The sequence below is a fragment of the Sprattus sprattus genome (assembly GCF_963457725.1).
Source record: "Sprattus sprattus genome assembly, chromosome: 15".
NCBI lineage: Eukaryota > Metazoa > Chordata > Actinopteri > Clupeiformes > Clupeidae > Sprattus > Sprattus sprattus.
In genome coordinates this window covers 6,852,643-6,871,130 of record NC_137913.1, presented here as the reverse complement: position 1 = coordinate 6,871,130, position 18,488 = coordinate 6,852,643, and the positions used below count along the sequence as shown (strand labels likewise).

The 18,488-nt window shown below is 45.6% G+C and overlaps 1 protein-coding gene across 1 annotated transcript in view; it reads right to left on the bottom strand.

Annotated features, from left to right (window-relative positions):
- Nucleotides 1-1,954: 1,954 nt before the first annotated feature.
- pole (polymerase (DNA directed), epsilon) overlaps nt 1,955-18,488 on the bottom strand; it is a gene marked incomplete at both ends in the record, with an annotated part of 30,028 nt that continues 13,494 nt past the window's right edge. The window contains 23 exons of the mRNA XM_080852479.1: nt 1,955-2,065; nt 2,199-2,288; nt 2,753-2,878; nt 3,609-3,809; nt 4,641-4,834; nt 5,191-5,322; nt 6,018-6,231; nt 7,045-7,177; nt 8,163-8,288; nt 8,886-9,059; nt 9,381-9,585; nt 11,625-11,845; nt 12,188-12,411; nt 12,738-12,914; nt 13,094-13,200; nt 13,970-14,123; nt 14,765-14,905; nt 15,333-15,476; nt 16,025-16,237; nt 16,638-16,823; nt 17,014-17,226; nt 17,559-17,661; nt 17,833-18,047. Of these exons, the coding sequence (XP_080708605.1) occupies nt 1,955-2,065; nt 2,199-2,288; nt 2,753-2,878; nt 3,609-3,809; nt 4,641-4,834; nt 5,191-5,322; nt 6,018-6,231; nt 7,045-7,177; nt 8,163-8,288; nt 8,886-9,059; nt 9,381-9,585; nt 11,625-11,845; nt 12,188-12,411; nt 12,738-12,914; nt 13,094-13,200; nt 13,970-14,123; nt 14,765-14,905; nt 15,333-15,476; nt 16,025-16,237; nt 16,638-16,823; nt 17,014-17,226; nt 17,559-17,661; nt 17,833-18,047 (3,804 nt within the window). The remainder of the gene's footprint in view (nt 2,066-2,198; nt 2,289-2,752; nt 2,879-3,608; nt 3,810-4,640; nt 4,835-5,190; nt 5,323-6,017; nt 6,232-7,044; nt 7,178-8,162; nt 8,289-8,885; nt 9,060-9,380; nt 9,586-11,624; nt 11,846-12,187; nt 12,412-12,737; nt 12,915-13,093; nt 13,201-13,969; nt 14,124-14,764; nt 14,906-15,332; nt 15,477-16,024; nt 16,238-16,637; nt 16,824-17,013; nt 17,227-17,558; nt 17,662-17,832; nt 18,048-18,488) is intronic.

Here is an 18,488-nt window from a genome sequence, read left to right as displayed (position 1 = left end):
CCGTCATCTGATCGCAAATTTTGCCAATATCATTTTAAACTCTCACTAACCGCCGCTGCCACGCCCCGTCATCTGATCGCAAATTTAGCCAATATCATTTTAAACTCTAACTAACCGTTGCTGCCCCGCCCCCTTACCGCAAATATACTGTATATATATATTTCCTTCGGAGGGGCAACTTCAGTTGAGGAGGGCAAACGGGCAGTTGCCCGAGCAACCTTAGCCCACTCCTGTGCACGTCCCTGCTTGATGATTTGTTTGTTCTCTGGTTGATCTGTGTGGTGTATTCACGTATGCTGAGCACACCAAGAGTTAAGAGTAGGACTGTGGCAATTAAACGTCTCATCATTTCCAAGAAGCATTTTCATTTCTAACGCCAGCTGATGTAGCTTTGCTGGAAGACAGAAGAGATGCTTCCCGGGGGGGAAGTGGTTCATGTAACAAATACAATACTGTCATTACTCTCCCCACAAAATGGTTTCCATAATCAGATTGTGGTGAGAAGTGCATCCCAAGGCGACTTACACTCAGACTCTGGTTTCCTCTCTAACGCGAGGGATGGACCACTTCAGACAGGAACCCAAAACCAAGTGTTTCTAAAATTAATGGATTTTTCTTTTCTGTGATTGGAAAAAATAACCTTCCACTCGTCAGTTACAGAAGAGTAATGGTTAGGGTCTGAAAAATACAGAGCTGTAAACTGACGTGAGCAGCAAGTGCACTTGGACAAATCCTACACTGGCTGCCAGGAACGACTCATGAACACTGTAGTCAGAACGGCATAATAAGCCCGGCTTTCTAGAGCACTTGATGTAAAGCAATCGAATCAACCCATGGGCATCAAGTAATTAAATTGTATTATGGGGCCAGGGAAAGACCCATCAGCCGACAGAACAGGACTCTGATGAGTCAGAGGATGGATCGTGTTGTGGGTGGGACAATGAGGTTAGAGAGAGGAGAGGAGAGGAGATGGGTCCAGTTGTGGGACAATGAGGTTACAGCGAGGAGAGGAGAGGAGAAGAGATGAGATGGGTCCAGTTGTGGGTCAATGAGGTTACAGCGAGGAGAGGAGAGGAGATGGGTCCAGTTGTGGGACAATAAGGTTACAGCGAGGAGAGGAGAGGGGTCCAGTTGTGGGTCAATGAGGTTAGAGCGAGGAGAGGAGAGGAGTCCAGTTGTGGGTCAATGAGGTTAGAGTGAGGAGAGGAGAGGAGAGGAGAGGAGAGGAGAGGAGAGGAGAGGAGAGGAGACCGGTGTGTGTGTCGCTTCAAACACAGTGTGTCGCTTCAAACAGACTGCGTGTCGCTCCAAACAGACAGTGTGTCGCTCCAAACAGACAGTGTCGCTTCAAACAGACTGCGTGGCGATGAACAGAATGTGAGAAGAGGCCAAACGAGAACACATACGACCTTATAAAAGCTGTCAGCTGGTCAGGAAATGACTTAAAGAAACATTAGAGATCAATAACCCACCAGTGAAACCACATTTGTCTTTTTATAACTAATGGGGCCTCTCACCAGGGGATCAATAGACGACTATGATTGGGGCAGACAACACAGGCAAGAACAGATCGTCGTGCTACATGCTCAAAAATTATATGAAAAAAATATTTATTGACAGAAAAAAAAGACATTACAACCACACACCTTGAAGAAAAAGCCATTATTCATTTCAGAGACCTTATTTATAAAACCATATTCCTTCAGCTATGTTTTATCTCCAAATGCTAACCAAAGCCTCACTCGGGCAAGCATTCCATACCATTTCTCCATGTTCTTCTATTTACAGTCTGTGCACAATAACAATAATGTCTGCAAAACTAGACACTGATGGTGACAGAAGCCTGTCGAGCACAAATCAGCTTCTATTCCTTGGGGTTGTGTGTGTGTGTGTGTGTGTGTGTGTGTGTGTGTGTGTGTGTGTGTGTGTGTGTGTGTGTGTGTGTGTGCGCCACTCAGGCCAGCTGAGGACTCATAAGGAGCAGCCAGTCGATCGTCTCCTGCAGGAACCCCATCTTGTAATGGGCCGCGATATTCCGGAACACTCCGATCTGCTCGGAGAAGCTCTAGACAGGGAGGAAGCGGAGGAATCAATGAGACTTCCAGACTGCAGGAGATCTTGGTGATAAAGCAGTGGAAATGCAATCAGTAGGCGGCGTGAGTGGAAGTGTTAGATGTTAGATGCGATAAGCCACAGACCTTGGTGGAGAACGTGAGGCTGAAATCGCCAGCGCAGCGGCAGTACAGAGGCATGTTGGCCTCTTTCACCCCCTTGCATTTAGCGCACGCCTGACAAGAGACAAAGGAGAGGGACAGGAGAGGAGAGGGGAGAGGAGGGACAGGGTCATCATTTAGTGCACGCCTGACAAGAGTTAGAGGTGGGGCGACAGGGTCATCATCGGGGAACATGACACTGTGGTCAAAAGTTGAAGTAGAGACTGAAGTAATAATGATTATTAATAATAATAATAATAATAATAATGGATTTTATTTATTTAACACACTTTTAAATACAAATAAGTCTCAATGTGCTTGACAGGGCTAAACAATCAATTACAGAAATAAAAAAAGGTTATAAAAACGCTAAAGTCAGAACAAAAAAATAGGATTATATAAAATTGAAATAAATAATAAATTAAATTAAAATAATTAATAAAATCATAGTGAATAGAAGAAAAAGTATTAAAACAGAACAATTAAAAGAAAAAAAGGTGTGTGTGGGACATATTAAGCAACATGTGTGTGTGTCTCACCAGGTCCTGTAGTGTGTAGCTCATCAGCTTCTTCTGAAGGGCTGCCACCAGCGCCATCTCTATGGAGTCCGTGTCGTACTGGGCCTGGCAGTTGGAACAGAACCACTGGGGCAGAACCGTGCCGTCCTGCAGAAAGAAAAATACACCAACAATTCAAATATGCAGTTACACAATATATTTATGAAGAAGCACACAAACATCCCAACAGTACTGCAAGAGAACAGAACATGTACACGATATACACAATTAGGGTTTGGTTGGATGGCCATTCAGTTTTCCTCTGATTTATTTTGAGAATCTTTGGGGTGTGGTTGTTCCAGCCCATTATTTGTATACCAAAGGCATACATTGCTTTTTGTACCATGATGAAACATAAAAGGTCTCAAATACAACTTCCTGTTCATCAAATTCTATAAATATATAATACGTATAAAATCTAATTAAAATGGTCCCAATTTCAGCATCACAGCCCTTTACACAAGGTGGTGTAAATTCTTAATGCTCTTTTTTACGTTACTCACCCCACAGCTCACGGACTCACAGTTCTCAAGTTTTGATGGCTGTTACATGTGAAATGCTAATATTTTCCAGCTTTCAGCAATATTCGCATGTAGTCTTTGAGGTTTTTGAGCTCTAAACTAGCCATAAAGACATTTTTGTTTTGAAGACTGAATCACATTTGCTTCTGAATAGGCATGATCCATGCCTGGCCTATAAAAACCAGCCCAGTCCTGACCCTTTCAGTGGTTCATCCTGGCAGTGAGTTTTCTATGCCTCTACTTTGTGATGAAAAAAATACAACGTAAAACATAAACTTGGAAAGAAGCAAAGGGTAGGATACACGTGTTCCACTGACCTGTGCCATGGACGGGTCCTTGCACAGGTCAAGGTCGCGGCAGAAGTTGCAGTGGTGGCAGATGACCTCCGGCAGGACATACGATTGGCACGGGTCACGGAACTGGGCGTCCTCCGAGAACTCGCCCACATCCACCAAGCGAAGCAGGTCTCGCTTCAGCTTGTTTACCTGGTTCACGATGTTTGCATCCAACGACAGCACCTGAAGGGGACAATACACTTCAGTATAACCCAGAGAACCGCACCCACAGAGAAACACTGCTTTATTCATAGATATTTTACCTGGGCACAAGCAATAAACGCTAACTCTTTGTACTTAAAAAATGTATATGTTCGCTACTCTTCCAGATTTATTTAAACCCCCTGAAGCACGTATTTGGAATTTTAGAACTATCCTAACTAGCAGTCGGCCGATATGGGTTTTTCAGGTGACGATACTGATGCGTTCATGAAGAAAACAGAACGGACGTTTGCCGATATGTAATGCTGATAAAATGGCATAGTTAATAAGCTTTAACAACCTTTAAGACGAAAGGCCAAAACAGCAATATAAGAAATTTTTATCGACCGCTTTAGGACAAAAGGCCGATATAACTTACATTTTTTTAATAACTTTGTCATGTGAAGATTAATCGGTCACCACTAATCCTAAAACAACAATTATTGTGAAGAAAGGCTTGATCTCTGGAGAGGTACATCCTAAGGAGAATGCATGTATGTAATATGAGGTATAACTGTAGGAAAACGGTTTCTGGTGCCAGGAGGTCAGAGGATCACCTCAAACATTTGTCATGTTATCTATGTTCTATTCTGAATACAATTTTGGCTCATGTGATTTGAGAGTGTTTTAGTTTTCATTTTATTCAAATTTTAAAAATGTCCCAACTTTTCCGTAATTCTGGTTGTAATATGAGGTATAACTGTATAAAAACGGTTCCTAGTGCCAGGAGGTCAGAGCTTCTTCACCTGACAGACGTATTTGATGAACTGCAGGGCAGGGTTAGGGTTAGGGGCAGGGTTAGAGGTTCTTCACCTGACAGACGTATTTGATGAACTCCAGGGCAGGGTTGTGGAGGGGCAGGTGTGAGCCGGGCAGGACGGGGAACATCTCCGAGGGCAGCGTCATGTTACGTGTGCCCATCACCTTCTTCTGGATCTTCTGCGTGATGGTGAAGAAGTTCTGGGTCAGCTCGCCAGAGATGTACTCCTGAGAGAAACTGATCATGCCTGGAGGGCAGAAAGAAGAACTACAGGTTAATTTTACAGAAGCTATACAGTAACACAATTCGAATTACAATGTTTACTAAAAATTACGTGAAAAGAAAACAGATTTTTCCTTAGTCCGGATGAACTGTTCAAATGAATGTTTATATATGAAGGGACTATAAAGCCCTGTTGGCTCAGTGCTTTGACATATGTTTGCACTTCACATTATATGGCTTTTGTATCCCTCTGAAAATTAGTATTAAAGATAAGTATTTGTATCCCCCCGCCCCCCCCCTGAAGCGCATTGTGTTGCCTCTTGGCATGAAATGCGCTGTATAAATAAAGTTTGATTTGATTTGTGAAGGATCCAGTCTCACCAGGGAGGGAACTGCTGTCTCCTGCTGCCTGCTGGGAAGCCTGGCTTCCGCCCCGCCTCTTAATGGGAGTGGCCCCGGGAGCGTTCCGCCGTAGCTCCTCCCTCATGCTGTGATAGACAGCTGCAATATAAGCTGCAGAGGACAAATCATCACATAACAGACCAGTGTACCAGATGACATCCAAAAACAATAAACTGAGCAAACACTCAAAATACAACTCAATCAATTTAAATGTTCACCCCGCAAGATAAGAAACTTCACATACATTACATTTTTGCTGTGTTCAAGCACACTTAATTCGCCACACATTCCAAAATTCAGTAACGAACAACAGATATTTTGGTTTGGTTTAGATCCATTCCAATGATGGGTACAAGAGCGGGCGAGATGCTGTCTTAACAGCAGAGTTATAACATGCTTAGAATAGAGTTGAAGCAAACAGCAGAGTTATAATATGCTTAGAGTAGAGTTGAAACAATAAGGAGGGTCATAAGAGGCTTAGAGTAGAGTTGAATCAAACAGCAGAGTTATAAGAGGCTTAGAGTAGAGTTGAAACAATAAGGAGGGTCATAAGAGGCTTAGAGTAGAGTTGAAACAAAAAGCAGGGTCACAACAGGATTAGTGTAGGGTTGAAACAATAAGGAGGGTCATAACAGGATTAGAGTAAAGTTTCAGGAGGATCATAACATGTTCAGAGTAGAGTTGAAACAAAAATCAGGGTCATAACAGGATTAGTGTAGGGTTGAAACAATAAGGAGGGTCATAACACGCTAAGAGTAGAGTTACAGGAGGGTCATAACACGCTAAGAGTAGAGTTGAAACATTACCTGAGATGATCATGAGGAAGTACTTCTGACAGGAGGCCGTTTGGGGAAGATACTGCATGACGTTCCAGCTGCTCTCAATCAGGTCCTCAACATTGTCTTCACCATCACCCCCCTCCCCCTCTCGCCCAGCCACTTCGTCTTCGTCATCTTCATCCTCACTGCCCTCCTCTTCAGACCCATCGCCCTTTTCCTTTTTCTTCTTGCCGGTGCCATTCTGCACACAAACCAGCTCGTTCAGGCACAAACCAGCTCGTTCAGGCACAAACCAGCTCGTTCAGGCACAAACCAGCTCGTTCACGCACAAACCAGCTCGTTCAGGCACAAACCAGCTCGTTCAGGCACAAACCAGCTCGTTCACACACAAACCAGCTCGTTCAGGCACAAACCAGCTCGTTCAGGCACAAACCAGCTCGTTCAGGCACAAACCAGCTCGTTCACGCACAAACCAGCTCGTTCAGGCACAAACCAGCTCGTTCAGGCACAAACCAGCTCGTTCACGCACAAACCAGCTCGTTCAGGCACAAACCAGCTCGTTCAGGCACAAACCAGCTCGTTCAGGCACAAACCAGCTCGTTCAGGCACAAACCAGCTCGTTCAGGCACAAACCAGCTCGTTCAGGCACAAACCAGCTCGTTCACGCACAAACCAGCTCGTTCAGGCACAAACCAGCTCGTTCAGGCACAAACCAGCTCGTTCAGGCACAAACCAGCTCGTTCACGCACAAACCAGCTCGTTCAGGCACAAACCAGCTCGTTCACGCACAAACCAGCTCGTTCAGGCACAAACCAGCTCGTTCAGGCACAAACCAGCTCGTTCAGGCACAAACCAGCTCGTTCAGGCACAAACCAGCTCGTTCACGCACAAACCAGCTCATTCAAACACAAACCAACTGATTCACACACAAACTAGCTCATTCACGCACAAACCAGCTGCACACATGTTTGTAAGGTAGTTGCTATGACACCATCAGTGAAGGGGCCTTTAACGGACTACACCCCTACGTTTGCTAATGAACATGAACATCTACCTCTCCGCAGAGGACACTGGATGGCAGCTTGCCCTTCACTCCTCCGTGATTGGCTGGATCCATCCACAGCAGGAACTCCCAACAGCGTGAGAAGGTGAGCGAGAGGGAGTGGAAGATCTCCCGTGAGTGGATGCTAAAGTAATGCATCAGAGAGGGGTCAGATAAATCACATTTAACTCCTTTCATATAACTCTATATACGGCAAAGATCTAGAAAAGGGTTGTTGGCACTTCTGACCTGTTAGAAACACATTTAACTCCTTTCATATAACTCCATATACGGCAAAGATCTAGAAAAGGGTTGTTGGCACTTCTGACCTGTTAGAAACACATTTAACTCCTTTCATATAACTCCATATACGGCAAAGATCTAGAAAAGGGTTGTTGGCACTTCTGACCTGTTAGAAACACATTTAACTCCTTTCATATAACTCTATATACGGCAAAGATCTAGAAAAGGGTTGTTGGCACTTCTGACCTGTTAGAAACACATTTAACTCCTTTCATATAACTCCATATACGGCAAAGATCTAGAAAAGGGTTGTTGGCACTTCTGACCTGTTAGAAACACATTTAACTGCTTTCATATAACTCCATATACGGCAAAGATCTAGAAAAGGGTTGTTGGCACTTCTGACCTGTTAGAAACACATTTAACTCCTTTCATATAACTCCATATACGGCAAAGATCTAGAAAAGGGTTGTTGGCACTTCTGACCTGTTAGAAACACATTTAACTCCTTTCATATAACTCCATATACGGCAAAGATCTAGAAAAGGGTTGTTGGCACTTCTGACCTGTTAGAAACACATTTAACTCCTTTCATATAACTCTATATACGGCAAAGATCTAGAAAAGGGTTGTTGGCACTTCTGACCTGTTAGAAACACATTTAACTCCTTTCATATAACTCCATATACGGCAAAGATCTAGAAAAGGGTTGTTGGCACTTCTGACCTGTTAGAAACACATTTAACTCCTTTCATATAACTCTATATACGGCAAAGATCTAGAAAAAGGGTTGTTGGCACTTCTGACCTGTTAGAAACACATTTAACTCCTTTCATATAACTCCATATACGGCAAAGATCTAGAAAAGGGTTGTTGGCACTTCTGACCTGTTAGTGATGTACTCGACATAGGCGATGGCATCATCAATGTGGCGTTTCTTGGTGCAGAGGATGAGCCGGTTGAAGTTCCCATAGACTACATTGGAGCCCAGGCGCTTGAACTCAGCAACCAATCTAGAAAGTGGGAGTTACAGTTACGTACAAACCCAAATCATTTTACATTTTAGCAGATATGTTAAGCCACTTCCTCCCCATGAACTTGAATGGACAAAATGGCGGCACGGCATGAGAACAACTAACCAACCAACAGGAGTGGCCATTAACTGAACACACACACTTAATGCAGATCTGAAAACATAAGTTACCATTATTTACATTTCGTCATTTTAGCAGACACATTAATCCAAAGCCACTTACAAGGATGTATTCACATATTTTTTTTTTTACACTGACTGCACATAAGGAGCAATTAGGGGTTCAATGTCTTGCTCAAGGATGCTTCGACCGGGATTCAAACTAGCAACCTTCTGATTACTAAACGACTTCTCTACCTCCTGTCCCACTTTCGCACTCAGATAAATCTGAGGTGATGCTATGAGTGGAACTTCAGGCTTTGTCTCCCTTGGAATGGCCACCATTGTACAAGATTAAACCTGGATCGTGACTGACTAAAATCCAAGACTGGTCTCCAATATATGGTATAAAATGATATACTATTACTTCAACTATTTAAGTCGGGTGAAGTTGAACTAGGGCTGTGTAGGCACTCACTGCAGGAAGATCTTCTTCATCATGTTGTTCAGGGTGCGGTGCAGTGCTGGGTCGTAGAGCAGGGAGCTGGGCGACCGCAGCCAGCGGTAGAAATGCATCACCTGGTTGTCGGCGTAAACGTTGTTGTACTGCGTGATCTCTCGCACCCAGCCAACGACCATGCTCTTCAGGATCCTGTCAAAGGAGTCGGCGAACGCCAGTTAGAGAGATAGATTTGCAGCTTGTTTAAAAGGCTGGAAGTGAACTGACTATTCTTGTGTGTAGTACTTATTGTGTTTCTATGTTTTATGTTATGTGTAGCACTAATTGTGTGTGTATGTTATGTTTACTGTAGGCACCCATACACCAGAGCAAAATTCAGGTAGGCGTATACCTACTTGACAATAAATCTGAATCTGATTCCGATTACTAAAAAGTAACACGACAGCTTAAACTGTTTTAGGGTCGTGTACGTTTAGAGTGACATTAAAGAGAGCGCCAAGGGGAGGGGCCAACCTGAACGTGTTGGAGCAGAGGGCGGTCTCGTCGTAGCTGGCCACGGCATTGGCTGCCTGGTTGCCACTCATCATGTCCTCCAGTGAGGAGTGCTGGATGACGTCGAAGCTCACGCCCATGCTGGCGCCGCCCTCCATGTCGTTGACGTGCTGAGACTGCAGGATGGTGTTCACCGCCAGACTCTGGATGTCCAGCTCCACACACACTGTTACAAATCATTACAAATATGGATTATTTACAACCGGTGGCGGTTAGTTGTTTTTTGGGGGGCACAGTTTGTGTGAGTGTGAGTGTGAGTGAGTGATTTTAGCTGTTTACACTATGAAGACAAACAACATAAACATACATGAAAATGAATGTTGCCCTCCTTTCCTGCTGGCCTGCTAAATTAGCAATGCCTCTTATAGACAGCAATCTCAGTCACCAGTCTTTAATACATGGTCAGCATGGTCAATGCATTCAGCATTTCCTGGGTCACAGTGTTTCTGAGAAAAGTCTTTTCAAGCTCTCACTCATAGCTGAATTGTTCAAGTTCGTATGAGCATGATACTTTGCAGATTTACTTCTAACTATGTAACAATTTGCAATATGGATCCAAGCTAGGTAACACTCTGGACTCGAGATGTGCGCAAGCCCTAAAATTGCCCGACATAGAAACGAGGCTGAAAAATGAATTGCTTGAAATTGCTTGAAAACAAAAAGTCTTTAAATAAAACACATTCACTCGGAGCTGATACATGTGTTGCATGTGTGGTACTCTATGCTAGAAAATGTTGTGAAATGTTTCATGATAGGTCTTCCTCCCTGAGTGCAGGGCTAATTTCTCTCCATTTGGATCTGAAAACATCTTCCACTGTTCACACTGCGTGGCTGACAGCAGACACAAACAGGGAGTGGGAACGTGTATTGTGTGCATGTGTGCGTGTGTGTGTTTCTGATGTGTGTCTGGTGCGTGCATGTGTGTGTGTGTGTGTGTGTGTGTGTGTAAGAGAAAGAAAGGTGTTGTGTGAGTATTAAAGTGAAATGGTAGATCACATAATTTCTCATCCTACAGTGATTTCCCACACAGACGTGTCTGTGTCTGTATGTCCGTGTCTGTGCATGTGTGTTCGTGTCTGTGTGTGTGTGTGTGCATGTGTTTGTTTGTGATTGTGTGTGTGTGTGTATGTTCGCATGCATGTCTCCTCTCAGTAGTAATCATTTGTCTCTCAATCCCCTCCCATCCTGTAGTGATATAATCTTCTGGAAATGTCTTTCAGGCCCACCGAGACACACATTTGAAGAGACATCCTGGCATTCCCACACGGCACACACACGCATATGAAAAAGGCATCCTGGCATTCCCACATGGCGCGCACCCACACACACACACACACTCTTTTATCCCAGATCTGTTAAAAATAAACATCTGCAGATACACAGATAAGACGGGCACATTCACACACTCACTATGTCTCAGTCTTCCTCAGACAGAAAACAAAATGGTGTGAAATGAACCAAATGCAATTTGGAACCTATTTTTAACGAATGTTAACATGACTACCAGGCGTACTGCACAAGTGCCCTTTAACCCATATTTATTATGCACAATTGAATTAATTTTAAAGTTAAAGTCTCTGGACAGCTGAAAGAGGGTGGAGCCCAAGTGCCCACTGTTTACAAGCAGGAGTGGAAGAAGATTACAATTAAAGTTGAGAGATAATTCATTTTATCAGTCATTTTATCTTTATAAAGTTTGTTTATCATTTACTTTAAGGGATTATTCTCTCAGTACACTGCTGACGTACATCTCTCTTCTCTCTCTGAAAAAAAAATCACAAACTGAAACATCATCACCCACAAAGAGGATGGACGATAGACTAAATATGTCTAGCTTACACACACACAACGCATTACAGGGGGATTCCTGGCTCAGAAAGAAAAAAAAAAACTGTATGGAATGGCATGAAGATTAAAACACTAAAAGCCCAAAAGCTCACCTGTGGAGTAGCATCCCTGGCGGTTGATCTCCACTGAGGCCCGGTCATCACACACACACACACACACACACACACACACACACACACACACACAAAAAAAGCCCACCTGTGGAGTAGCATCCCTGGCGGTTGATCTCCACTGAGGCCCGGTCATCACACACACACACACACACACACACACACACACACACACACACACACACACACACACACACACACACACACACACACACACACACACACACACACACACACAAAAGCCCACCTGTGGAGTAGCATCCCTGGCCGTTGATCTCCACTGAGGCCCGGTCATCACTCTCCATCACCAGCCGGCTGTCGTCCGCCTCCTTGCCCCCCAGGTCGGGCCGGGCGGTGGGGGAGAGCCAGAGCAGGTGGTTGTGCTTGCGCAGGTGGCGGGCCAGAAACAGGTCCGAACCGAAGATGGACACGTCAGGTGGCAGGTTGCCCACCGGCAGATGGTAGTACCTGGACATGAGAGAGAGAGAGAGACAGACAGGTGAGCTGGCGAGAGGGACACTGAAGAAAAGCAGGTTTGGACTACAAGAAGAAAGAAACTAGCCAGACAATGCTCTTGTTAATACTGACAAGATTTTTTTTTTACAAAACTGGGGCAACAACAACCAGAATCAAGAAACTGCTTTCGAAAAATACATAAATGAGTTTATTTCCACAAAACTAATTCTGGGTGTGAGGAAAGGACAGACATATTTGAGACACTAAACGGAGGTTAGGGTGTGAGGAAAGGACAGACATATTTGAGTCACTAAACGGAGGTAAGGGCGCGAGGAAAAGCGGAGGGTTGCCCACCTGGCCATGTCGAAGGCCTGCGAGAGGCAGCTGTCCAGGTTGAGGTAGTGTCGGATCATGCGGCGGGCGCCGTGGCGCTGCCAGTCCAGCACGCTGTAGCTGATCTCGTCGGGCACGTGCACGGGCACCACCGGGAACTCATCCAGCACCCCCATGCCCGCCGCCAGACGCCGCAGCTCCCAGTTGGACTGCACAGCAATCAGAGTGGGGCCACGCCGCTCCTCCTACACAGACACAGACACAGACACAGACACACACACAGACACAGACACAGACACACACTTTACTCCCACTCACTATACATTCTTAAAGCAATACTGCCTAAAGTCCAGTCCAGTCAGGTCGTAGAGGTAAACAGAAACCTTAATCGGAATGAAAGGAGGTACTTTGTAGTTGAGCAGTATGCAGCACACACACACAAACAAACACTCACACTCACACTCACACTCACACTCACACTCACACTCACACTCACACTCACACTCACACTCACACTCACACTCACACTCACACTCCAGGTATATTGTATAGGAGGAATGAAAGTAGGCACCTTGTAGTTGAGCAGTATGCGCTGCACGGCTCTGTAGATGGCCTTGACGTCGCTCTCGGCCCGCACCTCAAACTGGTGCTTCTCCGGGGGCAGCAGGTCCTCGCTGGTCTTCTCCAGCAGGGCGGCGCGCTCCGTCCCGTACAGGTTGCTCAGGTTGGGCATCTGGTTACTGCGCACCTGCAGCCGAGGGCCGAGAAGGGACACTGGGATTAGCAAGAGACACACATCCCTTTAGCCAAGGAGGGACACAGAGATGAGCGAGAGTCTTCTCCCTTTACCTTTTGAGACACGTTTTTGTTTGGCTAAATGCGTGGCCTTTGTGTCAGGGAGCGAGTAGAAAAGAGATGTTCTCTCACCGTGTCGAGCACAAATATGCTGGCCTTGCGCTGGGATGGAATGAAGAGGCCGAACAACCCCTTGTGTCCCTGACTGTGGTGGTACAGGTAGATGTGCCGGACGCTGCCTACAGGACACACACAACAGGCAGGGGAGTTACTTCAGAAAATACAGCCATTACTGTACAGCAGGGGAGTTACTTCAGAAAATACAGCCATTACTCTACAGCAGGGGAGTTACTTCAGAAAATACAGCCATTACTGTACAGCAGGGGAGTTACTTCAGAAAATACAGCCATTACTCTACAGCAGGGGAGTTACTTCAGAAAATACAGCCATTACTGTACAGCAGGGGTCTCAAACTCAGGCCCATTACTGTACAGCAGGGGTCTCAAACTCAGGCCCATTACTCCACAGCAGGGGTCTCAAACTCAGGCCCATTACTCCACAGCAGGGGTCTCAAACTCAGGCCCATTACTCTACAGCAGGGGTCTCAAACTCAGGCCCGTGGGCCAATTCCGGCCCCCCAAGCGATTTTATCCGGCCCGCAAAGTTCCATTGATTTAAAAAAAAAATATGAAAAGTTCCATTGATTTAAATGGGCCACCCCAACGTTTACCGTAAAAATCTGGCCCCCCAATGACCAGACTGGACGCTCATCGGCCCCCTGGTAGTTTGAGTTTGAGACCCCTGCTCTACAGCTTACACTCCTTATATCATTCACATAGGGGAAGAGACTTCAGAGCATTAATAAAATAGACAAATCAGTAAAGTTAAAGAAGTAAGTAAGAACTACTTAACTTGAACAGTATTTCAGATCTAACGTTCAAGTAAGTAGTTTAACAACTCTTGTTCAAAAAGACATGCAGTATAATAGGATTGGACAAAGTCCCTTACCAGGTTCCAGGTAGCTGAACTGAGCCAGTGACCTCATGTCCAGGTTCTCGAGGTCAAAGGTGTCGGCCTCTCGGCCGGCGAGGGCTCGCACGGCCTGCTTGTTGACCATGCACATACAGCCAAGCTGCACCAGCGCACGGAACAGCAGAGGAACCTAAACGAGGAAAAGATAGATAGATGGATACTTTATTAATCCCGAGGGAAATTAAGGCAAAACACACAGAACAGCAGAGTAACTTGAACGAGGAAAAGATAGATAGATAGATAGGGAAATTTAGGGAAAACACACGGAACAGCAGAGGAACCTGAACAAGGAGGGCCGTCAGCGCTCAGAGCAAACCTGCTGTCCACTGCTACCACATTACAAGCATTGACTGGGTGCCATCACTATCAAATGAGCTCAGCTGCTAACCCAGTACAAGTCTCTTTCATTCCCTGCTTCACTATGACGACGTCTAGAGTCTGTCTATACGTTTAAAAATGAACAGCATAGCAGAGGTTGGAGTGTTTCTGGTGACCCAAGCGGATATTAAACGTCTAGGGGTCACTGGGGGTTACTGGTCCATGACTAAAACTCGTCTACTCCCTGAATAGACCAACGGGACGGCACCCTCTCTATGCATTTGCACAACAGAGAGCACAGTACCTGGGTCTCAAACTCCCTCTCTATGCAACAGACAGCACAGTACCTGGGTCTCATAAACTCCCTCTCTATGCATCTGCACAGCAGACAGCACAGTACCTGGGTCTCATAAACTCCCTCTCTATGCATCTGCACAGCAGACAGCACAGTACCTGGGTCTCATAAACTCCCTCGATGTCGGGAGCAGAGAGGTCTGCGTTGATCTCGTTGATGTGCTCCTGGTACATGTCTTCAGGAACCGTGTACTGGTAAAGGTAGCACACCACATTGGAGCGCGGGAGGATTCGGTTGACCTGCAAAATAAAACAACAACACATGAACATACAGAATTCTTAGCAAAAGTGTGAACAGGGTCAAAAAAATTTAAACAAAATAAATAAATAAATAAATAAATAAATAGATTCATCACTGACAATAGACATTTGATAAAGAAGTGAACACAGTCAATAAGTGTTTACACCAATGTGGTTTTGAGAAGAGGCCAGTCTGAGCGTAGGAGCTTCTTTTTTTTCACAATCAGGCAGCTCAACGAACAAAATCAGCGACGGCAAAAATACTAATAGAAAAGACTAAACACTTTCAGAGATTTCAGAGACAGAACTTAATTTATTTTGGCCTTGCACATTGGATACATACAGTACCATTTCCATTCATGCGTTCGGTCTATAGTTATTTATTCCTGGCTTTAGGGAAGGCAGATGAATTTTAGGTACAACAAACCTTTCTGTATGTTGGTCCCTCGTCCTGTTTGGGGATCCTCTGGTTGACATAGAAGACCCTGGGGATGGTGAGCTTCATGCAGTGCAGGTCGCTGCCTATCACTGCCCACAGCTTGAACAAGCCTGGGTGGCTGGTCTCTGCAACCTAAGAGGAGAGGGGCAGGCAACAACACAGGGAAAAAGGTTACAGGGAAAAAAAGGATAATTTAATACATCATTTATACATCATTTTTACCTCAGGCAAGGAGGTTATGCGATCGGGTCCGTTAATTTATTTGTCCGTCTGTTTGTCTGTCTGTGGACAAGATTTCTCAGAAACTACTGGGCGGATCTTTCTGAAATTTTCACAAGAGGTGGATCTTGGTCCTGGGACATCCCCATTCAAATTTCAGGATGATCCGGATCTGGATCCGGATTCTGGATCCAGATTTGTGTACCTCCTTGCTGGAGGTCAGAAATCTCGGATTGCTCTTGTTATATCATGTTCTTCACTGAGAAATACTTTTTCGCTCTTCCCTTTCATCCTCCATGCATCTGAACACTGGAGAACAGGTCCCTCAACAAGTATGACTTTAATACGAAGACGCTTTGAAAGGTCTCTGGTGGCTGTATGACAGGGTTTACACTTGAACACCCCAAAACAGCGTTCCTGCTGCAGCCCCCATGGCTCCTCTGACCACAGTGCCCTCTGACCTGTATGATCTGCCAGGGCATGTCCAGGATGCTGCGCGCCGTCTTGCGGAGGAAGTTGCCCAGCGCTGTGGTGGGCCCGTCCCGGATCACACCGCCCCCTCCTGGCTGGGCCTCGCCATCTATGAGGCGTCGCTTCTTACGCCGCTCCTTCCTCTGCCGCAGCTGCAGCTCCCACTTCTTCTTGTGGTAGCGCAACCACACCAGCAGCTCGTCCTGCATCACACACACACACACACACACACACACACACACACACACAATCACACACACACACAATCACACACACACACCCACACACACAGACACGCACTCACACAGGCAGACACACACACACACACACACACACACACACAAAGATCAACCAACCACAGTTGGAATACTGACGCAACAGACAGGCCGTTGCATCACACAACAAGCAAAACCACTCTCTCAACAGACCTCCGACTATAAGATTCCAGATTCTTGAATCTAACTACAAAAAACGAAAGTAAACCACAGACAAGGTAAACGCTCGGCTGACAGACATCTAATCTACATGCACATGAGATGGCGGACACTGTGGGAAGCAGTGAGTTGTTGACCACCCCACAGCTTAACTCCATGGGTGACCCACCTTGGAGGGCGGCGGGCCCAGGATCTCCCTCCATGACTGCGTGAGCTCCAGCTCCTGGGACTCGGCCTGGCTGTCCTCGCCCTGGGACACGCGCTTGCGCTTGGTGCTGATGAGGATGGCAGGCTGCAGGGGCTGCGGAGGCTTCCCAAAGTCCTCCATGTCAGCCGCCTCCCCGGGCTGGGCCACCTGAGGACCGTATGGGGGAAGAGTTTAAGTGCTTCACGAAAAAAAATACAAATAAATAAATAAAAAATTCAAATAAATAAAAATAAAATCAAAAAACTCAAATAAATAAAAATAAAAACCTCAAGGGCCCACTCAAGAAATGTTTTTATGTTCATGACACTACTGGGAAACACTCAATTGAGAAGCTCACGTTGGGTAGCTGTCTCTTGCCCTCGCTGGTGAAGAGCTCGCTGATCTTCTTCTGCTTGAAGATGTCATTCTTCTCCAGAAGCTTCTTGTGCAGCCAGTCTGGGTGACGCACCCTGGGCACCGGGTTCTTCACCTGCTGGAGGGCCGCGGGGATGGTGATGATCTTCTGGATGGCGCTGCCCAGGCGCTCGATGTAGTAGTTCCAGTCAAGGATCTGTGGGGGATGAGGGAAGGCAAGGGCAATGTGACACAGGCAGGGTTGTTCTATGGGTTTCTATCAAGACATCCTTTCCAATAACTAAAGTGTATGGGCCAAAAAGCCTGCTCCTTGAGTAAGGATGTATTCCTTGTCTGACTTCATTTAGTTCCTTTTTTTTTATTAGAATTTATATTTCAACCAAATGTATACCGCGCTACAGAATAGTGCCTATAATATACAAGGTTTCAAATGTACCTATGCTGGTGTATATCAACATCATCGCTTTTTGTATACTTCTCAGCCTAGACCAGTGGTACCTTAAGAGGGAGAGATATGACATAACTCACCGATCTGATGTCCATGTCGTGAAGACCTGGCATCTTCAGCCATTTGCGCAGGAAATGCTTTTTGACTCCAGGTTCTGCCTGGAAGATGGCCAACGGTATGGCTCTGCAGACAGGACAAAAATAGTTGCAGAGCAGTTCCGGGTACAAATGATTTTATTATACATAAAGATGGTGCAGTGTCAATGTAGTGTGTGTGTGTCTGCGTGATTATGTTTTAAGTTAGTTACGTATTACTGTTGCATTATTGGAATAATGTAGTCTTTGAACCCCTTACCTCTCAGTGACCGGCGAGCCTTCCGGCTTGCGTGAGATGACATAACGACAGCTCAGCCCCTTGTCCTTCACCATCTGGTCGCCCAGGAACTCGGCCAGGCGCTTGGCGGTGCTGATGGAGGTGGACTTCTGCTCACCGTAGTCCTCCAGCTTACGGGACATGGAGCGGCTCTCCGAGATCAGCTCGAACAGCTCCGTGTCAGGCATGTTGGCCGCCTACAGAGAGGGGGATCACGGAGGAATGAGACACTAAGATCATAACTCACTGAAAGCATCATGTTGAAGTCTTCTTGTTGTATAAAGGTCAGCTCAAATAGCTCTGCGTCAGGCATGTTGGCAGCCTACAGACATGTACAGGTAGGGACACCAAGAGTCACACGGATGAATGAGAGAATAAGATCATACATCACTGAATGCATCATATTAATATATTATATTATATATTATATTAAAGTCTTCTTTGTTATATAAAGGTAGGGGCATTCCCTCAAAAAAAGTAGATTTAAATGATGAATTAACGAGAGAATAACAAATTAAAGGGAGATGTACAGGCATTATGCAAGCATTTCACTCCATGATTAAGACACTCCCTAGCAGGTGCTAGCAGGATGAAGAAAACCCACCTTGCTGTAGAGGACATCCAGCCACTTTGAAGTG